The 21,685-nt window shown below is 37.1% G+C and overlaps 1 protein-coding gene across 1 annotated transcript; it reads left to right on the top strand.

Moving 5' to 3' along the window:
- Positions 1-4: 4 nt before the first annotated feature.
- On the top strand, positions 5-21,303 carry LOC106170757 (Krueppel-like factor 6). The gene is made up of 3 exons (XM_013550744.3): positions 5-279; positions 9,759-10,311; positions 17,098-21,303. Exons 1-3 carry the CDS (start codon positions 178-180, stop codon positions 17,292-17,294), a joined length of 852 nt encoding a protein of 283 aa, XP_013406198.1. The 5' UTR covers positions 5-177; the 3' UTR covers positions 17,295-21,303.
- Positions 21,304-21,685: the final 382 nt, after the last annotated feature.

The raw sequence follows: 21,685 nt of genomic DNA, 5'->3' as shown, positions 1-21,685 counted from the left end.
CATGTTTTGCTGTCAATATAGGCCAGTCATGAGAGCTTCATGACAGTCTATGTTGTAAGAGAGCAGCTTCCTTACTGTAGCTCAGAGACGTAGAAAACTTAACTGCATGATTTCTAGTACGACTTTACACTCTGGACTTTGTTCCTGGCGGATTTGGTGATTCCCCATCCTGGCAAAATGGATGTTCTACCCAGTGGAAATATCTTCCGGGAGTTGCAAGTTGTTCACGATACCGGCTATTTCTCGGCTCAGCCGTCATTGGAAGACCGGTGGCAGCAGGTAAAGATAAAATTAACAATTAACATTTTTAATCTATTCACGTCTTCTGTTTTGAATGGATTATTACTGGGAATGTGCAACTTGTTTTCGTCTGTCCACTGTCATTTTCATTCATAGTTTTTGCGTTCCGCCACCATGAGATACATTATGATACAAAATATATTTGATCAAAGAACCCGGTGTGTGCAAAATATAAGCGATGTATCATGACTGAATAAACCATAAATCCCCATTCGCTTATGATGATAAGCATCATTTATAGGACTGACACATTGTCTTTCTGTTATCAGATTATGTTAATTAATTTGGCACGTATGACTGAGTGCATTAGCATATATTTTCCACAACACACAACAGGACATTTAATGCTGATTGATGAGCAGTCATTGGTACATGAATTCTTGTTTAATATTAGGCAACAAAAGTGATGCATTTTTTTCTTTTTGATACGTCATGAATTATCCTCTGTAAAAATCTTATTTCGTATATTTACATTTCATGTTACCAAAGCTTGGATAAAGTTGCTCTTCAAAATGCACGTTGGTATTTTATTGAAATAATATAGGAATCTTTAGGTAAATATCTTAATCAAATAACCTTGGTGACCCAATCAAGTTTAGGAAAGCCTGGTGAAGTCTAATAGCAGGTCGAACCTTCTGATCAAACCATTTAATTGAAAGGCTTGTTGAATGAACAAATATTTGCACTCAGTCAAAAGTGATTTTGTTCAATGGTGAAGCAAAGGTTCACAAGAAGAAAAATACCTATGCACAGACAGCGAGAACAGCATAACTACGGATGTGGTATGCAACATATCATGATATATGCATATATAATGACATTAGGGAGACAGTGCCTATCTTTTCACAAAGCTCGCTCCCTCACTTTCCCATGTGTTTCCCACAGTGTGTTGTTTGGTCCTTCATTCATAGTGGTCACAATGCACCTTGTAACACTTACATCTCAGTATTGATCCATGATAGCTTATTTAGTATAGAACTATGCGCCAGAGGGAAAGTATTTCTACTGCTAGGACCTATAGACAGGGTGCCCCATTTTCATGATTGAGTGCACACACAAAAACAGTCCACTTGTCTGAGTGTGAAAAGAAGATGTTTACTAATGCCCTAATATACACAACGTCACGCTGTAAATTTAAAAGACTGTAGTTTGTGGGAAAAAGTTATTATTACTATTTATGTAAAGCATTATGTGAGAACTATATCTGGACCTTCTCACAGATTGTGCTTGCATTCCTGTCAGGAAGGTGACACCTGTATTATTTTCTCAAATACCAGTCTTTGGAATGAGTTACGATTAAATGTGCAATGCAGTTAGTCAAAGGAATGGGAAAAAATCTTTCCAGGCACAGTTGAGACTATTACCTAGTGTTGCCTCAAGTATTGTATGTCTGGGATATTGTATTCTTCCAGCCTGGAATTTTGCATTGTGTCTGTGTCTCTACTCCAGTGGTCACACTGTCATTAATGTAATGCAGACAGCCTTCCTCCATTCACACACACATTGGGAATATGTCAGTTTAAATCCCTATGCTCAGTGTTGCTTAGCAAGCCTGTGTGTGTGAGTCAGCCACTGGTGTAAAACTGCTGGTTGGCTGCCCTCAATAGATCTGGACATCAATGTCAGATCAATAAGTTTTGATAATGTATTTTCACAGTGAGAGGAATGCTTGGATGTGTCTTTGATGTGTATGACTTAGCCAGGAGCCTCTCGATGTATATTATCTGATAGCTGCAGTGCTGTTTAAACGTGTATGAAGACCGTATTGTCTGTGGAAACAACTCTATAGCCAAGAGGGTTAGGACTTAGATTACTACAGTGATATGAAATGATGAATGAAAGAACCAAAGTAAAGGTTTCAATTCGGTTGCAGGAAGTGTTTGTTAGTACTGCATACACACTCTTTTCATTTTACTCAAAATTTGCTGGTCAGCTTTTATTTGACTTGGACTAGATTGAATACTGCCGTCTGGACAATATAATAGGAATTTGGACATACCTTGTTGATTAAGAAATGATAATGAAATAAATGGCAGGAGCAAAGTTCTTAATACAGTGACAAGTCACGGATAAGGTTGTATTTAACCCATTGTCAGATGCTCTCCAAGTTTATCTGTCTTAGTGAGTCATATAATGGAAAGAATGGGGGATAGTTTAGTGCCTTTATTTCATTTGCTAGGTACAAATAATTAGGTTAAGTTGCTGTACATATTTTCTCTGAAATTAAGGGCTTATTTTGATCATTTTCACGTATTTGATGAAATGGAGTTAACCTAATGAGTGTTTTGCACTGAAAACTTGCCAACTCATTTGATGACTGCCTATAAAAAGTGCCCATTATCTGAATTACCTGTGTGCCGTGTATGTGCTCATTAATAATATTCTAACCAGCTTCCATTTTCAAAAGTCTGCCACATTGGTATTCTAGTAATTGTGTCGCTATTACCTGATACGCTATTGTACACAAGGAAATACTCTATTGTATATACTGGTATATGATACGTGAAATTCTCCGTTGTATACACTGGAGTGGTATCTGATATGTTGGAGACCTGGACAGGCAAGCCTCCTCAATTTATGAGGTGAAATATAAACTGACATTTCAAGAAACATCAAATGAATTCTCCCCCATCTTCTTGGTTCAGATATAAAAGAAGAGACATTAGAATCTGGGGCATGTGTGTGTGGTTAACATTCCATTTCATCCTTGAGTATACAACAAGAAACAAATCATGCTTTTGTGGGCCTGGACATTTCTTACTTGTCAGATTGCATGGTCACTAATATTTAAGTGTTCTTGTCTGTATATAGGACTAGTGACAACCATTTTTTTTTTTTTTTTTTTTTTTTTTTGAGAGGGGGGGGGGGGATAGCACACAGAACAGTCTAAAGCTAATGTGTTGGTACTGAGAGAATCCAGCTTTCTAGGCATCAGCCAGTCTTGTCTGGTAATTGCTCCATCTGGATATTTAATGGAGGCCACCCATAGCCCAAGGTGGTCAATACCAGCACATCATGGCTTACTGCATTTCATCACCATGTTTTATATGTAAGTGCATTAATATCTACCTGCCATCAACACATGCAAGGGCAATTTCACTCCTCATTAGGATCTGTGGCTACTGATGTTTATGCTACAGTGATATCATGTTTAGTAATTTGCAGACTGTGTATGATTCATCAGGTATTATTTTTTTATTTTCCCCATAATGCTGAAAGAGTTGTTGATAATAGTGTTGTCTGTTTCTTTCCTTTCCCAAGAAATCCAAAGACTGTACAGACTTAGTCATAATGTGTCAGCTGCATGGAAGGTTATAATTTGTGACAAACATTTGTCAATAAGTCAATAATGTTCTACTGTGGAGACCCTTGCAATCTAATGCCATAGAAACCAACATTTCACAAATACAGACATTGCTTAACACTTGCACTTGAGTGGCTTTGCGAAGCCTTCGTGAACATAATATCCAATTCAGTGACTAATACCACATCCAAGGTTGAAATTAAGTAAGGAGTATCAAGTATAAAAGAATGTTTTTGGACAGAACCTTAAACTTGTATTGTTCAGTGTATGTAGAGAATTATCAGCAGATATGTCCTGATCACAAGAGCCTAGAAGGTTGAAATTTAACCACTCAGCCAGCCAGCGGTTGCACTGGTTGTAGTCCAAGGTCAGATGGGGATGTTTGGAACTGATGACTGTACATCAGAGTTCTGTTGTCTAATGGGACCTGTCTGATGAGAACACAGCATCTCTTGCTCATGCTGTCAAACTGTGTCCTGTGTCCCTCTGTTGGTGACCCATTCAGGCACTGTTTGAGTGGATTCAAACAGCAGTTAATCAGTTATAACTCAATATTGAGCACAGTCAGGGAGGAGAGATTTTCCCACCCTGCTGTTTAAACAGACAACAGCGTGGATGCTAGTCCTTTCTGGAATGTGAAGTTGTTTGGTAAATAGAAGTCTGGGGAGCAGTTATCTAGTCAATTTTGAAATAAAATATTTACTGCTATTTTAATACATAATGAACGAGCAACCTGCTCTGTGGTGCTCAAATACCTTCACTGTTATTGTATTCTGATGTGGTTAAGGCTTTGTATTTACTCAAGCGGTGCATAAGGCATTCCTAGATTCAGCATTATGGTTAAGTTTTTTATAGTTCCAGCTACAGTAAGTGGATGCCTGGGGAATAGGGGGCTGTGATTAAAGCATGTCTCTGGAAGTTGAAATTAAACAGTTTGTTCAATTAAAGCTGCTGAGCAGGGACTCTTCTGTTTTGTTTTATTTAATCTTATGGTAATTATTTGATCTTTTCAGTGGGGCAAAATTTTACAGATAAAGTATTTTCAAGCCATAATTTCTTAAATTTAATCTTGGTTATAGAATTATGTATCTGAAAGTCTGACAATTTTTACCCACTGAAAAGATTGTTTAATTACCATATTAATTATAGTGTTTACAATGCTATATTTTAAAGTACTGGGCAATGCAGTGCTCTTCTGTTGTGTAGATGACTGTGGTACAAGGGCTACATGTAAACATACCACAATTCAGCTGTAAAATCTGGAAACTCACCTGTGCCCTGGTGCTCATTTCACATCAGGTGAGGGCACTTCCCTGTAAGTGATTTAATCGGGTGAAATGTAAACCAAATTCTATTAAAGATGAATGTTGGCTTTCAAGGAGTATTTACCTTTGCCTTGAGGCATCCATACAGTACTTCCATTGAAGGAAGAGCAATTAGTATAGGATCTATTTAATACTGGTGATTGGTATCAGATAAAGGTGTTTTTTTCCCTTTTGCCAGTTTGATAAATGGTATCTGAAATCACAGATTGGTAGTTCACAGGTATAGCTGTGAGTTTAGGGAAGTTAAATCTTGACGTAATTACAAAATGTATTTGATAAAACAATTCTGGGAATCGGCTTAATAATGGAGATCTCTTGCATTGATTGTAGTATCAATGCAACATGAGTTTCTGTTCTCCAGGGTATAATTATACGCAGCTAACTTTTGAATAAAAGATGTTTTGTGGAGCTGGGTTTAATCTGCCAGGAGTTTACTACAGTACTATGTTAGTGTTGATGTTGTTGAATTCTTTTAGTTGTGGATGCTGTCTGTTGCTTTCCTTGAGTGGACGGTGATAGAGGTCATTTTCCATTAGTGCCCCCTCCCCTTCTCCACAAGTGGACAGTGCTGGTAGACAGTTTCCCATCAATGCTGTATGACATTTTTCAAGTGGGCAGCTTGAATCCAGGGTTCACACAGTAGTAATACAAATCTGAGTTTGGTCAAGTGTTTATAAACCATAGGATTGGTATGTACTCAAGGTTTTATCAAGCATTGGTGGAATTCCTTTAACATTGTCTTACATGGTATGCATTACAGATCAGTGCATTTAATGGAGAACAACCAATTGTTTTTCAAGCCCCTAGAAAAATGGATTATCTGTGAAGCACTGTCCTATTTTACTTTCTACAATACTTTTAACTACTTCTAGCTTCTTATTTTTTATTGATTAGGCTCTTCTTTATTAAAATTGATAAGGAGCTGCGAAACCATGCATGTCTTTGTGAAAGGACAAGGCAGTGCTTTGATGTAAACCATATTCTGTGATGAGACTTCTATTATATTCTTAGCCCAAGTAATCAGGAGCAATTTGAACACTTTTACTTGGTGCGCACTGACTGTATCTCCGATCCCCTGCTCAAAAGGAAGAAATGGTGTAATCTGAAATGACATCTTATTTACACAGTGAAAGGAACTGCTTTATTTAAGAATGCAGATTTTAACAACAGATCTGTGTGCAGATAACCTTAGCTTCTGGAATATTTTGACCTTTTTATTGCATTTATGGTGCTTTTTATGTGCAGGAAACAGCAGTGAGTGATCTTTTGTTTGCCTTCATAAACAGCACGGTAATATTTATTACCACCTTATACTATATACGGAATTGATAGAATTATACATTATCTTTTTATGTAGTAGAAAGACAAACAAACATTGATTTTAAATGAGAAGCTCTCTGTAGATAAGCGATAAGCACCAGTTTTAATAATGTATGCCCAATATGAAAAAATATTCATGTTAATGTGCTCTTGAATTGAGACTCCCCCCACAAGAAATTCACACTTCTTTAGGGCACCTACTCTGTTCATTGATTCACCATTGGTACTTAAAGGATGGATGTAGCTTATAACATACAAATGTGGATCTGTGCATAAGCTGTCACATGTGGTCAAATTTTGACATTCCTTTGGTGATGACCTTTAGATATGCCACCCCAGAACATGAAAAGTGATGCTGCACTGTGACTTGTGTCATTACCGGCTTGGTTTTGTCTCTAGCTAGAAAATAGACACAGGATGTGGCATAAAAGCTTCATGGGCACACATTGAACTGTAACATATTTGAGCTTGTTCTGATTAGAAAGGGCATATTTCATGTTGAGCGATCTTTTCATGCTGTCTAATCTCTTGGAACTTCTTGTAAGGCTTCTTTTTGCTGTATGACAAACTGCCGGGATGATTGCCATTTTCGTTTCATTCTGACTTGCTTCAAATGAAATGAATAGGTGTTTGCCCAGACCCACTGTGTGGCTTTTGTCAACTTTTGTGTCACAAATATGCCAATTATGATAGGGCATGTAAACATTCTGTTATGCTTTTTTATGGTGCCCAGTTTACACTAAGGCCCGAATTCCATTGATAACTCGATGGGAAAATCAATACTTCTAAATAGTTTACTTTGTGGGCTAGGCAGTTGGGGGGTAGATTTATTTAAACAACATAAGATATAGAGAAGGAAAAAATTGACAAGCATATTGACACATTAGGCATTCATAGAATGTAAAATATAACGTGTGTGTGTGTGTAAACTAAATGTGGATATTTTATTTACTCTTTTATTACTATGAATAATAAATTTAATTGAATGGGATAATATATTTTGGCTTTTAACTGAAAACAATAAAATTCTTCAAAAAATATTTCAAAAGTCTTGATAGTAATGAGATAGAAAGATGTTGAGAAGCCAGATGAGTTTCTCTTGAGAGCTAGGTAAAGCTATAACTTCCTGTGGGGAGCCTTGACTGGGAAGGTATGGTAAGATGAGGAGGGTTGAGATGCACTCTTTGGAATGCTTCCAGAGGCCCTATGAAGTATTGCAAGTTTTTTATCCAGCATGGGGCCTTCTCTGATCTCTGGTTGCCAGTCTAGACATATGGGTTATCTTGGGTGCTCCCTGAGGAGAATGCGTAGATAATAATAGCCAGTATCTTTAGTGGATTTCCAGTGCTTAAAAAAATTGCAGTTATGTATGTGACTCCTTGGTGGAAAGCTTTTGTAATTGATGACTTGAATGCATAATAATATTGAGAAAAATACCAAAGTAAAGCAGACTGATATAGCTCAGTGTCCTTTGAAACGGTAATGCATCCTTCATCTCGTCTTCTATGAATGCTTATTAGAGCCCATTTATGTTATCTGTCTGTCCACGGAGGTCTATTTTGATTCCATGCAGGAAAATGTTTGTATAGGAAAGCTTTTTCATAGTCACACTTATGATTTTTTTTGCAACCTCTGGGATTATATTACCTGCCAGTATAAAACAGCATGGCATATTATGTCTGTGGGTAAGAATAATAACTTTGTATGGGAAAATGGGTCTTTTGGGAAAATCTAAGCAAGCATATCAAAGATACATCTCTTTACATATTTTGATCCTCACCCGCTCTCTTCCTTTATGATGAAACCCATTTTTTCTTTATAATTCCTAAAATGTAAAATTTGACATATAGCCTCTTACCACATGCAAGCATGCAGCTCTCTTATCTGTGCTTGCTAATCTTGACACCCTTGAGGAATGTGTGTATCTTTTTTCATCTGCATGACTCCACTTTATCCTGAGGATCTTTTTATTAAAAAATATTTCTGGTGACTCATCATGCAGATAATGCAATATGATGATACCTGATCTAGTTGGTTCATTGGCTACAATGTTTGGCTTTGCTTCACTGTGAGGTATCCTGTTTTGCAGGTCCCCAGAATCCTGAATAGGAAAGCTCATTCACTCATGAGTTGATAGGTTTTGTCAACTAAGGTATCTTGGGTATTAATTTCATAATGGCACAATGGATTTGAATTTCTCAGCGATGCAAATATTATGGATGATGTCAGTGTCATTTTCCAAGTTTGAGCAGTGGTGGAGATTAAAATACTTTTCCAGTTCACTTTAAGTGTTGATACACTTTTAAAACCTTCTGCAAAACATTTTTTCATTCTTGCAAATTCCATTTATTGACCTCGCACAGAGTACATAAATATCATTTTTCATGGTTTGCAGGAAACGAAGACTTCATGCCCTGTTTATATATAAATATCACCTCTTAGTATAAGGATCACTGATTTTCTTGATCAGATTTTAAAGATTTTATTTGCTGTGCTGGTTTTGTTTGTTAAGTAATAAGAGAACATATTGGTGGTACTCTTGGCAAACAGCACTCTTACTTTCTTCCCACAAAAAATGAGATGGCAATTTACATTTCTGCTGCCTTAGCATCATCTTGCATAAGAAGCAAGGACAATATGTAACATACCCAAGCAATGTTTGCTTGCCTTTCTTCCACTGAGTACCAAGGAGAATGGTAAACCTCCCATTTTGGAAGGCAGCTTTATTTGCCTTCATCTCTGATTCACTCCATGCTCAGTATTCAAGTGGTGTAATAATGTATTCAGCAGAGAATGGAAGTCAAGCTGGTTACCCAACTATGTGGACATTCTTGTTTGAAATGTTAGCCAGGCTTTTGTGTATTGAGATCATTGGACCCTTCCTTCGTAGTCTTTTATTTATTGCCCTTCCTTAACTAAGAAAAGAATTCTTGTTTTCCTTCCCACAGACATAGTCTCGGCCACAGTCAATTTGTGGAAAAAAGTCCCTTGATCTTTGACAATTGTTTATTTCAACTAGGAAGGGGTCATAGCACACTGTCCTATGACAAGAATATTTTCCCATTCATTCCATACTGTAATTTTAGTACAGTAAATTCAGGTAATCACAGGTTTGGGGAATGTATAATGGAGCACCGATCCATGTCAATGTAGAAGGGTCTAGTTGAGGGATGCCAAAGAAGGAAGATCTCCATAAATCATTATTTTTCTTTTGTATGGCTGCTCAATGACTTTTGATGGTTTTTTAAACGCAGTAATCATTCTCATCATGCTGTAGCATTTTATAATTAAATCCACTCTGCCTAAAAAGTAATATATCCAAATATATCCTGCACACATCCAACATATCAAAAGTGTTTAGTTGCGACATTGTACATTATTTACTTATAAATGAAATATTGGTTGCATTCAAAAGCATGTATCCTTTGACCTATTTAATGTTCCATTCAGTTGCCTGTCCTGCAGTTTTCACTAACATTCTAATGCTTCTTTTATTTTGTCTTCTTCAGAACTGCTTGGAGATGGAAAGGTATCTGAAGAATGAACCAAGACTGACATCCTACAAAAAATTAGACACAGATTTAGATATTCCTTGGAACAAATTCACTCTACCGGAGGAAACCAGGGATGATGATCCTCCGGAGGAAAAGCTCAAAGGCCTAGCTCACTTGAACATTGAGGACAAAGCTCCAGACTCTGTTAGTCTTAGTAGTTTTTGCTCTGCTTCCAGTGGAGTTTCATGGGACAGTAATATTAGTGACCCTGCATCACCAGTATCGCCACCAATAAAACCATCACATGATCCTTTTGCATTGAGACTAGTGGCACAGCCTAGCAGAACTGTGTACTCACCACCAGCTTCTCCAGAGAGACAAGCACCATCACACGCACTTATTATGCCTGTTCCCAGAAGTCGTAGTGCTAGCCAATCAAAATCTCCGGCCAAACGGGTAGATGCAAGCCCAGATTCCAAGCGGAGGATACACAAGTGTCCATATAATGGGTGCAAGAAAGTCTATACAAAGAGTTCCCATCTCAAAGCTCACCTTAGAACTCATACAGGTAGGTTGAAAAACCAATAATACATTTTGGAAAGATGTCACAACCCTTTCAAATAGATTTTCATTTATGAAAAGGTAAGTAAAGTAGGAGAATGTTTGTGTTTGGAATTGAATAAATATTTTTGACACCATCTAAAATTGAAGAAGAGGGAATTAAATGGCTATTACTTGTCTCAGCCCCCCCCCCTCCCCAACACACACACACACACACTTACAGACTTCTTTTCATTTGCTCTGCTGGTTTGCAGTTTCATATTAAATCAAAAATGAGAGATGGAATGATGTTTTGTATAGAGGTATGTTGGAGACACGACAGAGTACTGTGCACACAGGTGGTGGCACTGCTGAGCAGACATTAGAGACCATTCATCATCACAGAGGTGTGTTCACATACACACACTAGGAACAGCTTGTCACAGCATTCTTTCACACAAAACACACTTCTCACTGCTTGTCAGTCAGGGCACAGTTTCTGTATTGTTTTCATCACTTGATCACGCAGTGACTGACATGTCTTTTCTAGCTGAGCTTTTCTTCCATGGCTCCAGGTAGAAATTATTGATTTGAAAAGACTGATGACAACATACAGAAAGAACACCTGCAATTTCACAGGCGGTAACCCATTAAACATGCAATCTTAATAACAGTTAATCTGCCTAGCAATGTTGGGAATGTCTTTTTAAGCCTTAAACGACAATTTGGTCACAAAATTAGTATTCAAAGTAAACCATATTAGCCTATTTTTCTTCTCTCCTCACTGTCCACTTAGAAAGAGATCAAGTCAATTGTACACAGAATCTAACCCAATAATGGAGGAATTTCCCCCTGCCAATTCAGCCATTTGCTGCACTGATTTTAATGGGATGTTTTTACAAGACATTACCTGCTGCAAGGGAGTAGAAATGAAGGAATTTGGTTTGATAGGCCCCAATGATTAGACACAAACAGGGAGGACAGTCAATGCCTTTTAAACATCACCACCACCCTCCCTTTTTATTAGTCCACCCATATGATTTATGATTTGTAAAGAGTTAAGTGATGTACCAATTCCTATTAAGATAATACATTAACATGGATATTACTGGACAGACAATATTCAACATGTTTGCCAACCCAGCCAGTGGCACAAATGGGCACATTTTGATGTACCAGGCACACTACCCATTGGATTATACTTTCAGTCATTATTGATTGTGAATGCCTTATTTTAAATTGGATACCCTGGATAATTATGACAGCTTAAACTGATAAATTTAAGTGAGGGAAATTATAGTATTAAACCACACTTGCTCATTTCAGAGAGAGAGAGAGAGAGAGAGAGAGAGAGAGAGAGAGAGATGATGTGCTGAATTAGGTCAGATGTTGCCAGAGGGGAAGGATGTAGATGACCATCGTCTATTTTACTCATCACACTCGACATGTTCCTAAAATATATCTCATTTTGGCAGTATTATGGTATAGCAGTTGAGTTGTGTGATAAAAGTTTGTGGTCTCCCACTAACAATATAAATTAATTGTAATAACACGAGATGGTCACCAATTGTCATTACACTTTTGTTACAAATAGGTGATAAGTATAATCAGGGAATTATAATTCCCTGGTATGATATAGCTATGTCAGTCATTTGATGCAAAACATTTTTGGCACACTTATTTATTGAAATTAGAATAAAATGTATGTTAAAGTGACGTATAAAGTGTCAGTTTCTACACCATGGCCATATAGGAACTACAGGAACTTCTAGTCTAATTATGTAACTGACTGACTCATCAGATGCTGATTTTATGAAATATTGAGAACTGCATGAGACTTGATAATGATGTGTATCGTGCTATGGCTCAATGGGGTTACCTGAATTTATCTTCAGGTGATGATGGATTGGAAGACTAATGCACAGTGCAATGCAGGCATCCTGGATTTCAGTGCATTACATATGCATCTTTGTATATGCCCTTTGGTATTTTAGCAAAAATGTTTTGTCTCTTTATTTCAAGAAGCCAGTGTGTGTGTGCAATAAAACAGTGGGGTCCATCTATACCCCTCCCATTGTTCAATCTGCTAATCTATCAACTCTGGGGAATACAGTGAAATGAAGTTCGGAATAAAGCTGATCTTTTCGCATGTTGGAACTTGGGCCAGTGCTGAAGGAAAGGGAAGATGTAGGGCTTGTAGGAAGTCCAAGGGGGAAGACGAGTAAACATCCCTCACAATAACATGTCTGGCGGTGATTGGTTTTAAGCACCTCCCGATGATATCATACTTTTTTGGCTGTGAAGGCAGGTGCAGAGGTTTACGCATCTGCCAGTGTCTTAATAGTACATGAGAGATAAGATGTCAGTAAGATGGAACGAGGGGTGCTGTTCTATGTGCTGAAATTTAGTATTTCTCCAGGAATTGCTTTTGAAACATAAGTCATGATTACTAGAAGCAAAGATTGCAGCATCTTTAATGAGTAGTGTTGCAGAAGACATTTTAGGTGCTAATGTGACTGCTTTCTACCTCATAAACATATCAAATACTGTTTAGTTTACCTGTGCTATTTTGTTCTGTTGACTGTTTATTTAAAGGTGTTTGCTTGAGCACATGCACTCGTGTAATAACGTTCATCTCTCCATCATTTCAAGTCTGAACTAGGAGAGAAAAAACAACAACTGTTGAAGAAAATTCAATGGCAGTTTACTATGGGAGGTGGGAAGGGTCTGCTTTGACACTAGCAAGCACAGTATTAGTTTCGGTGAGATGTAAAGTTCTGGAGGAATGCTTTAATAGAAACAAATATCAGATAAAGTGTTCACCCATACAGAAAACTCACACTCCTGCCTTTTCAGACCTTTCTTGCCCTGACAAAGCTGACCAAGAGACATTCTGACATTACATAAGTCATGTGTGAGATCAATTGTGATGAACAACCTGAGCATGAAGCAAACTGGTTTATTTTTTTACTCTCAAGCACCTTGGGTGGAGCAGGTACTCTTTTCTGTACATTGTATATAACTTCCTGCACTCATTACACTTGAAGCCTTCATTATGGTGGATACAAGTACTTCATAATTTATTCATCCCAGTTCACTGATGTAAACAAAGCTGTGGTAGCTAGGTCTTGACTATTGATCATAAGTACAAAGCTCATATTAGAATTCCCATGCAAGATATTATGTCATTTACTATAATTATAATTCTTTTAGAGTGGACCAATGAATCTTTTTTAATACCACTCGTAGGTTTTACCTCATTTCATAATTACCAAATTTACCAAAAGAAACATGCTAAATCTTTGAACACATTTTCATTCTCCACCAGCAAAAAAGATATCTAAGATGAACCTTATTATTAACTTAACTTCTTTTAAGTTCATACATGCCAGTAGTGAACAGACCCATGTATAATTATTTTGTTTTCCAAAAATCTTGTTTTGCTTCTAGTTTGGTGTCAGGGAGGAAACATAAAGCATCCCACATTGTCTCTTATGCCTGTGGTGACAGGCAGGGCGGAGGCCTAGGTGCTGATTAGTTCTAGAGGTATTCTTTTGCCCATTGATAATATCAGGTGTAGGAGTGTTGACCTGACCTGTAGCAAAGGCGCAAGGTTGCGTGAAAGAATGCAGGGTGTAGAGATGCTGAAAGTAACCATTTTATTACTCACTGACAAATGCCAACACTGGTTTTATTGTGATATGTTTGACAAAGGGTTTGGGTTGCGATAATTTTAAAATTTGACCTCTTTAATGCCTCTTGTCTATTATTTGTAGTTTCTTATTTTGAAATAAATAGTCTGTCCCATTGGTCAGGCAGCCCAAGAAGATACATTTTGAATATATGTAATGTAGGATTTATTATCCCAAATATTTGACTGCCACCCTACAGTTTTTTAGTCTCTCTAAATAACCCAAGTCCAAGGTCAAACAGTAACCCCAATGTTACCCATCAGCAAGCATCTTGACTGGGGCAATGTTTTTTTTCTTGGAATTTGTGACATTTGTTGACCTTAAAATGCTTCTGCTTTAAGTAAATGGAGAAAACAGAGGTCAGGATATTCCTGTAAATGCCCCCCTTAGGAAACCCCAGAGTTGTATTATGTCAGCTTTCCTGTTTAGACTTGGAATGTGGAAAAATATATACATGTATGAGTAAAGAAATGTTGACTCCAGATTGGTATTATAAAAATTATTAAAAATATTAATTATGGTGATAATTGTTTATAAAGCTAGCTTATGTTACTGGCATGCCTTAGAACTATACTAATATGAGGTCTTGCCTAATGGACATAAAAAATGGATATAACTTAAGGCTGTATGGAGCACAAATCCTTTAGTCTGGATATCTGATTTGTGGGATGCAAAGCTTTTAGAGAATTTTCCCAGGCAGTCAAGCCAGAGTCGGGGGAGCTGTCAAAAAACATTTCCTCTAAGTAGAACTGTTTCTGATTTCTACAACTCTTTGAACTGCCTGCAGAATCACTACCAAATGATCACAGCAGTTTTATTGCCAGATTTTGAAAAAGATGATCTTTGTTGTTTCCGTATTCTTTCTTTTGATTGTGCAGACATGCATGGAGAGAGGCAGGGTCCCTAAATTGATGGGGGTGAGGGAAATCTTATATGTCTGGGAATAGAAATGAGCCTGATGAGTCACCGCTTCTGCATTTGGTAACATTGTAAACAACTATACAAATAAATAGAAGTTTTTGGATAGATGAGAATACCATGCTTTTTTCCCTCCGATCTATTTTTTTGCACTCTGCCTGCTGTACCAAATCAGGTTACTTGAGATAGGGAAGATTGAGATGAAAAAAGATATAACTAATATAAGGAGGGAAATAGGATAGTGAAGGTTCTCAATGAATAACTTGTTTGGTAATCAGTGGTAAGAAATATGTGAGCATTTCGTGATTGATGTTGTTAGTGCCCTCAGTTACAATTTGTGGAATAATATTCTTAGGTTGAACATATTCATGTATTTCATTAGTTGAAATGGCAGAAGGTTGTCTTGTAAGGGCAATATTTCATGTCTGCTCCACATTTAACTGGAGGGACCTGTATAATGGGATTTGGAACATTTCCTCCCGAATGGCAGTTGTGTCCATATTATGTATTGATTTATGATGCATTCCTATTGTTTTAATTATTGAATGATAAAATAATGAATTCTCCCAGGGCTTGTCTTGTGTATCTGTAATCCATTAAAAGTGCCATTGTATGGTCCATGCTGGGTTAAGTGCTTGCTTAATGTTTTTTGAAACACCTTCATATGCATTCAGCTTCACCTTTTTCATATGTCAGTGGCAATGCATTAGATAGCGTTTGCAGTTATTGGTTATGCAGTTTTAGGTTGAATGGCCCACTGTCATGATAAGAAACATTTATTTCTGTAACAATTTTGGTTTTCAGTGTCAGTAAAACAGCGTTAAATTTGGCATTGACCCTAGATTACATTTTTTCATCAGCTGGTCTGTATATAGTGGCTAGGTTTAATGTCACAATAACATTTTTGTGGAAAAAGACCCCTGACCTTATACTCCATTAATAGCTTTTCTGAAATGCGTGAACTAATGTTGTTTAAACCCATTGAAGAAACAGCCCACATAAAGATATGTAAGTGTTAGGTTTGATGGAAATCCTACAGTAAAACCAGCCCAGTAAGAAACCTGCAAAGAATTTGGAATTGGGTTGAACAGAGAAGCTTCAGTGTCCAGTATGATTAATATCACTGGAGTTTTGTTTCCAGTGCAAGGCATACAGGATGATCTGATCTGGGTGAAAAAAGGGGGTGTTTTTAAACACAATTATGTATACTCAATAGTCTGGTTGATGGCTATATACAGGCAGACAAGAGTGATGGTGTTGGTGTCAGACACCTTATTTTTTACCTCAAACTATGACATTCATACTTGTTGTCACCCCCTTATATGACACCTGAGGCCCCTTATTTTTTTAACCTAACCTGTGAGATATCTCGGTTGCTTTGAGTTACTTGTATGATTCATGACATCTCAAACCTGATGACATGACACGAATAGACAAGTCATTTTACACTTCAGTAAGAAAAATTTCCTCTAGGTTGAATATTTTATATAATGTCTGACTTCAATGATCATGGCATTTAAGAATTCCAGTTTAATGTAAGGCTGCCTGTATTATGTTTGAGGCACTATTGTGTGATAAAAAGAATTGAAGCTTAGGGCTTTCAAACTCGATTACCCTCAAGTTTTTATTGAAATGTTCTGGCCTGGTTTGAACTAAGAGCAAAGAGGCAGTTGCGAACCACTGCAAACTCTACCCTATATTTGTTTATTGAAGACGCACAAGGCTGTGCCAAAATAGAGCTTGGTGGAATTATCGGACATGATAATTATGGAAGATGACATTGGACAATTGGAGAGCAAACATAAGATATTCACCATCTTTGAGACTATATGTAATTGGATTGCACCTGTCTGCCCTTGATGCACATCTGTTATGTTGATTATTGACTGAGTCTCTGATTTACAGTTTTTCTCACCTGTCTGGTTCATGTTTCAGATGGTATTGGCATACTAGGACGCTGAGCTCAAGTGCCTGGTTATGCTTAAAATGCACCATCTTGATGTCTAGTCAGACTCATGCAGCTTTTTCTGGGAAACAATGATTTCCAGATAATGTGATATTGAGTCAACACTGACATGCAAACATACAATCACTTAAATGCAAGGCCATCCCTTTTTTCAGTCAATAATAACTTTTAGTGAATGAACCAATGTCAATTAAAAACAATTTCATTTTAATTAGAAATATTTTTTCTTTTTTTCTAGGCGAAAAACCATACAAGTGTACGTGGGAAGGATGTGAGTGGCGGTTTGCCAGATCTGACGAGCTCACACGTCACTATCGCAAGCACACGGGAGCAAAACCATTCCATTGTAAATATTGTGATCGCAGTTTCTCGAGATCAGATCATCTCGCGCTGCACATGAAACGCCATCCTCCTCCACAATCTGCTGCCTCATAACAACCTAGGTGCCTCGGCAGCTCAAGACTGTATAAGGAGCAGGAACATCTACATGCATGCACGCTCATGCAAGCAGATCCAAGTGCCACTGTTGACAAAACGCATAATGGTGGCCTTAGCGTCACTGCAAGAAGACCAATCTCTAATTTTCACAATTTATCAACTGTGGACTACCTCACGTCTTTCATATAATCAGCATCATGCAAATAAAGTGAGGAAAAGACCAAAAGGATCAAGAGAACACTTTTTAGGCATCAGAGATGCTTTGTTGTATATACAATTGGCGTTGCATCACTGATGGGTAAGACTTATTGATCAATGGACCTTAGTGATGAAAATGTTTCAATGGCAGCACTTAAAATGATTTTCACCCATTTATAATTGGGGATATTGTGACAACATTCAGTGTCCCTTCCATGTGGGCTTATTATGAATTTATACTTAAATGTGTAAAGGATTATATCCACAGACCACTGAGGCGTCTTGTTGATGTAAGCACAAGATCTTGATTATTGTATACATACAAGATCTGATGTATTGTTAATGTTAAATGCTATGACCATGGTATATAGTCTAATATATATACATAAATATACACATACATATACACACACGTATACACATTTATATACATGACTGTCATCTCTGCTTGTCATTTTATTATTATTATTATTATTAAGTTGCTCATATATGTTGACTGTCTGTTGTTCATATTACTTGTTATTTGGTCTAATTCTTGTTTCAATGGAATTCTTGAGTGTCATGGAGTATGGTGGATCCCCAGAGACACAGTTGCACACTTACAAAATTTGAATAGTCATATTTTGACTGAGTCCTTTATGTGCCTTAATTGTATGGTGGGGATTGTTAAGGCAGCCATTTGGAAGAAATTAACTGGATTTTTGCAATAGGAACAAGTCCCAGGGAACCTCAAGAGGCTGCTGCAGATTGATTTCAGAATTGCTCTGTGTGCACTGTAGTCTGTACCGTCTCTAAATGCCTAGCTACAATACATATTGGAGCGAACAATTTGTTGCATGAAGATAGCTGCTGTTTTGCTAGCTGTTGGCAATGTGGTGATATTCCATTACTTATAAATCAGTTTGCAGAAAAAAAGTTTTCTTTCCACCTCTAAGCTGAGGCTGTTCATGTTAATGAGCAGGCTGTTGGTTGGGAGGGATAGGAAAAGCACCAGCTGACTATGTCTTTATGTCTCAGTTGTAGTTGAGTTGCTGTACTGGATACACTTGCATAGTAGTCTGAGCACATAGGAACACAGCTGAGGCCTGGTTAACTTACTTAGTAGCATGTCAGCATTCTAGCTTGGCCAATGTTTTATGCAATGAACATGGGGGCAGCAGGCAGATGTACACACCATACTGCAGACATCCTAGACAATTTTGTTGAACATTTTGTTATAAATGCAGCATGTTGCTTGTTTCATTATCATCTGTCACTTATATTCCTGTGGCATGTCATTTTTTGTACTGTCCATCCAATATATATGTATAAGAAATGGACATATGCATGATTAATTTTCCGATCTCTTGGGAAAACATTCAGATATTTTCGCATTTTCATCATGGTTTTGTGCCATTATTTCCATGTTCTGTATGTATTCTTGTCATCAGAAGTCAATGTTGTGTACATAAAGGCATTTATTTTTCTAATCTTTACAAACATCATTACACCAGTTTGAGAGAACAAAATTATGCATTGTTGTATAGATATGGCCCTTTATTCATAATTTGATGCAGCCAATACCAAGGTGCAATTCAGTCTTGAAACTAGTAGAATTAAGTCTAGATTTGTAGGTGTAGCAAGATTTTTTTTTTTTTTTTTTTGCTTTGTAATTTGATTAACCCAGTTTCCTTTTGCATATTGGTTGTGAACAGAAGTGCATTATTTAAGTGCAGTTGATCTTTCTAAATTTTTATACATCCTAATAAGTTCATCATGATTTTCCAATTGTATTCGCATATCGTACATTTATATCTTAGAAATTTAGAACAGAAACAATATCCTAGCCCAACAGCATATGCCAATTGGAACCATACAAAAAGATGAAACATCATGATTGTGTTCATCTAGCACATGCACCAATGAGTTTCTTAAGAGGAGTAGAGTGAGAAGACAAGTAGCCAACTCATTTGATGACTGAAACAAGTATTGATACCGATGCGTTCGAAAAAAGCTGTGAGTGCATGCATGCAAACATGCATGTGTGAGAAAGAAAGGAAGAGAAGTTCTATTCATGCGCCTTTGCTGTGTGATGTTCACCGCCATAATTTTCCTACAAGTGGATAATGGTTGCTGATAAGGGGGCATCACCACCAGGGGTTGTATGTCATGGCTAGTAAACGTGCATTTAAATGTATTTCGGAAGCAATATGTTGGTGATTCTAAACTAATTTGTGGGACAAAATACCTGTACAGAGTTTGATCTGGAGTGTTCTAGATCTTTTTCGCTATCTTGCTTCAAAGCATCGTTTACAAATGTTTGATATTTGCTCGAGGTTTATCAGCCAGACATGTTACATCATCAGAATGAGTTGGCAATCACACACCATTCATGATAAAGTACAGTTTTAAAAAAAGCTTTACGCCATAGACTTAATTTTGGTCAGACAAAAATGCCAAAAATTATGATATGTGTTTTATTGTTGATAGCTATTGGAATTGTACAACTGTTGTTTTTTGTGGCTGTTGCCAGACATTTTTACAGAATCAACTGGTCAGGTGATTTGCCAATAATGTAATTATTCCATATGATTTTCTGTCTAGACAAAACTTCAATCAATAATGTTAGAGAAGAAGCCAGTGCTTTCAAATAGCCATTTCAACAATTGTGGTCTCATGCCTATAACCAGTGTTACATAAATGAAGGTCTTTGTAATACTTTTGAATAATAACATTATTGTGGTATTGAAATTTGGGATAAATAACTTGAGGTCAAATTGTCAACACCCTGAGTTTCTGGGCTTTGAAATGAAGTAACAGCCAATAGTGTGTTAGTATAATGTGAGTTCCAACTGTCAGTGCTCAGACACTCAGGGTTAATGTATGGACCTTCATTATATCCATTCCCATGCAAATTGCTATCAATTCTAATGAATGGTAGGTTTTTCGGATAGGGTGTCATCATTTGAAGCTGACCTGAAATGGCTGTTGTAATGTGTTTACGGTTATGGTCAGATGGTTTGTGCGACTGGTACATGACCATTGGTCCCCATGGCGAGTTTAGGGTTATGTGCAATGGATTTCACCTTCACAGAACATTTAACAACCCAAAAGTTAAGGGAGATGTGTTTACGACATGCAAAATGGGGGCACACTGTTTTATGTTTTAACTGATTAGTATTGACCCCTCTGTATCTCTCACTGATGTTTAACATTGCAATGGAATCATGAAAACATTCATAGTTTGTGTACTTGTCAGCATACCTTTCTGAATGTCTCATTTCACCAAGTAGTGGGTAGAAAGAATCCTGTTTGATGTGGTGTCATATTGTGTGTCCCTTATTTATAGGGACCGTGCGTGCATGCATCGAGACTATAACTGGTGTAAGGACAATGCTAAGAAAGAAATAGTGTTTTTGCAATTATTATATTGTCAAGACTTTAAAGGCATGTTGACTGCATAGTATGCAGACCTGTCTGCTTATTATTGATGTCTTTTTGAATGTTACATGGTCCATGTATTGAAGGCTGGTGCCTTCTAGAATGCAAAAAAAAAAATGGAACTACTCCTGAAAGCAGGGCGCAATTTAGACATTTTTGGCACAGATAAAAATCACCTAGTGTTACCTTACATTGAGGATTAACTAGCATTGGAAAGGAGAGAACATTATATGTAGACCTTGTTAGATGTCAGGTGCTATAGCCTTATTTTTTCTGGAGAAACTATAATTTCAACCGATGAGTCATAGCTGTTGGTTGCCATAGAAAATGTACATATTTCATCATATTGTGCAAAACACTATGATCACAATAAAGTGTCGAACACTAATAGTAATGTGTTTTTATTTTTTGCATTCATCATTCAAAACTTCCTTAAGACTTTTATCTTTCAGTAGAAAATTATCTTTAAAAATAGATCTAAGTCAGATAAAAAGCTACACGAATCTGTGACATGGTCTGACAAATCTAGGTGAAACAAATTTTTTAAAAATGTTATGGGACACACTGTTGGTATGTTTTTATGTGTTCAATTCATTTTGTGATGATGACTAAACAAGGAGGGTGCACAAAATTCTTTAATTACTCATCATCAGGAATTCTGGGCATATTTCAGTGGCACACTTATAGAACCCCACTCTTTAGGCAGGCCACATAAAAAAGCCATTTCTGAAGGATTTCCACAAACTCCATTTCATGGGTGGCTGCTGCAA

The sequence above is a fragment of the Lingula anatina genome, chromosome 2, assembly GCF_051362555.1.
Source record: "Lingula anatina isolate TDL-2025a chromosome 2, LinAna3.0, whole genome shotgun sequence".
Lineage (NCBI taxonomy): Eukaryota > Metazoa > Brachiopoda > Lingulata > Lingulida > Lingulidae > Lingula > Lingula anatina.
Note: the sequence above shows the minus strand (reverse complement) of the source record. Positions and strands in the feature narration are given on the sequence as shown.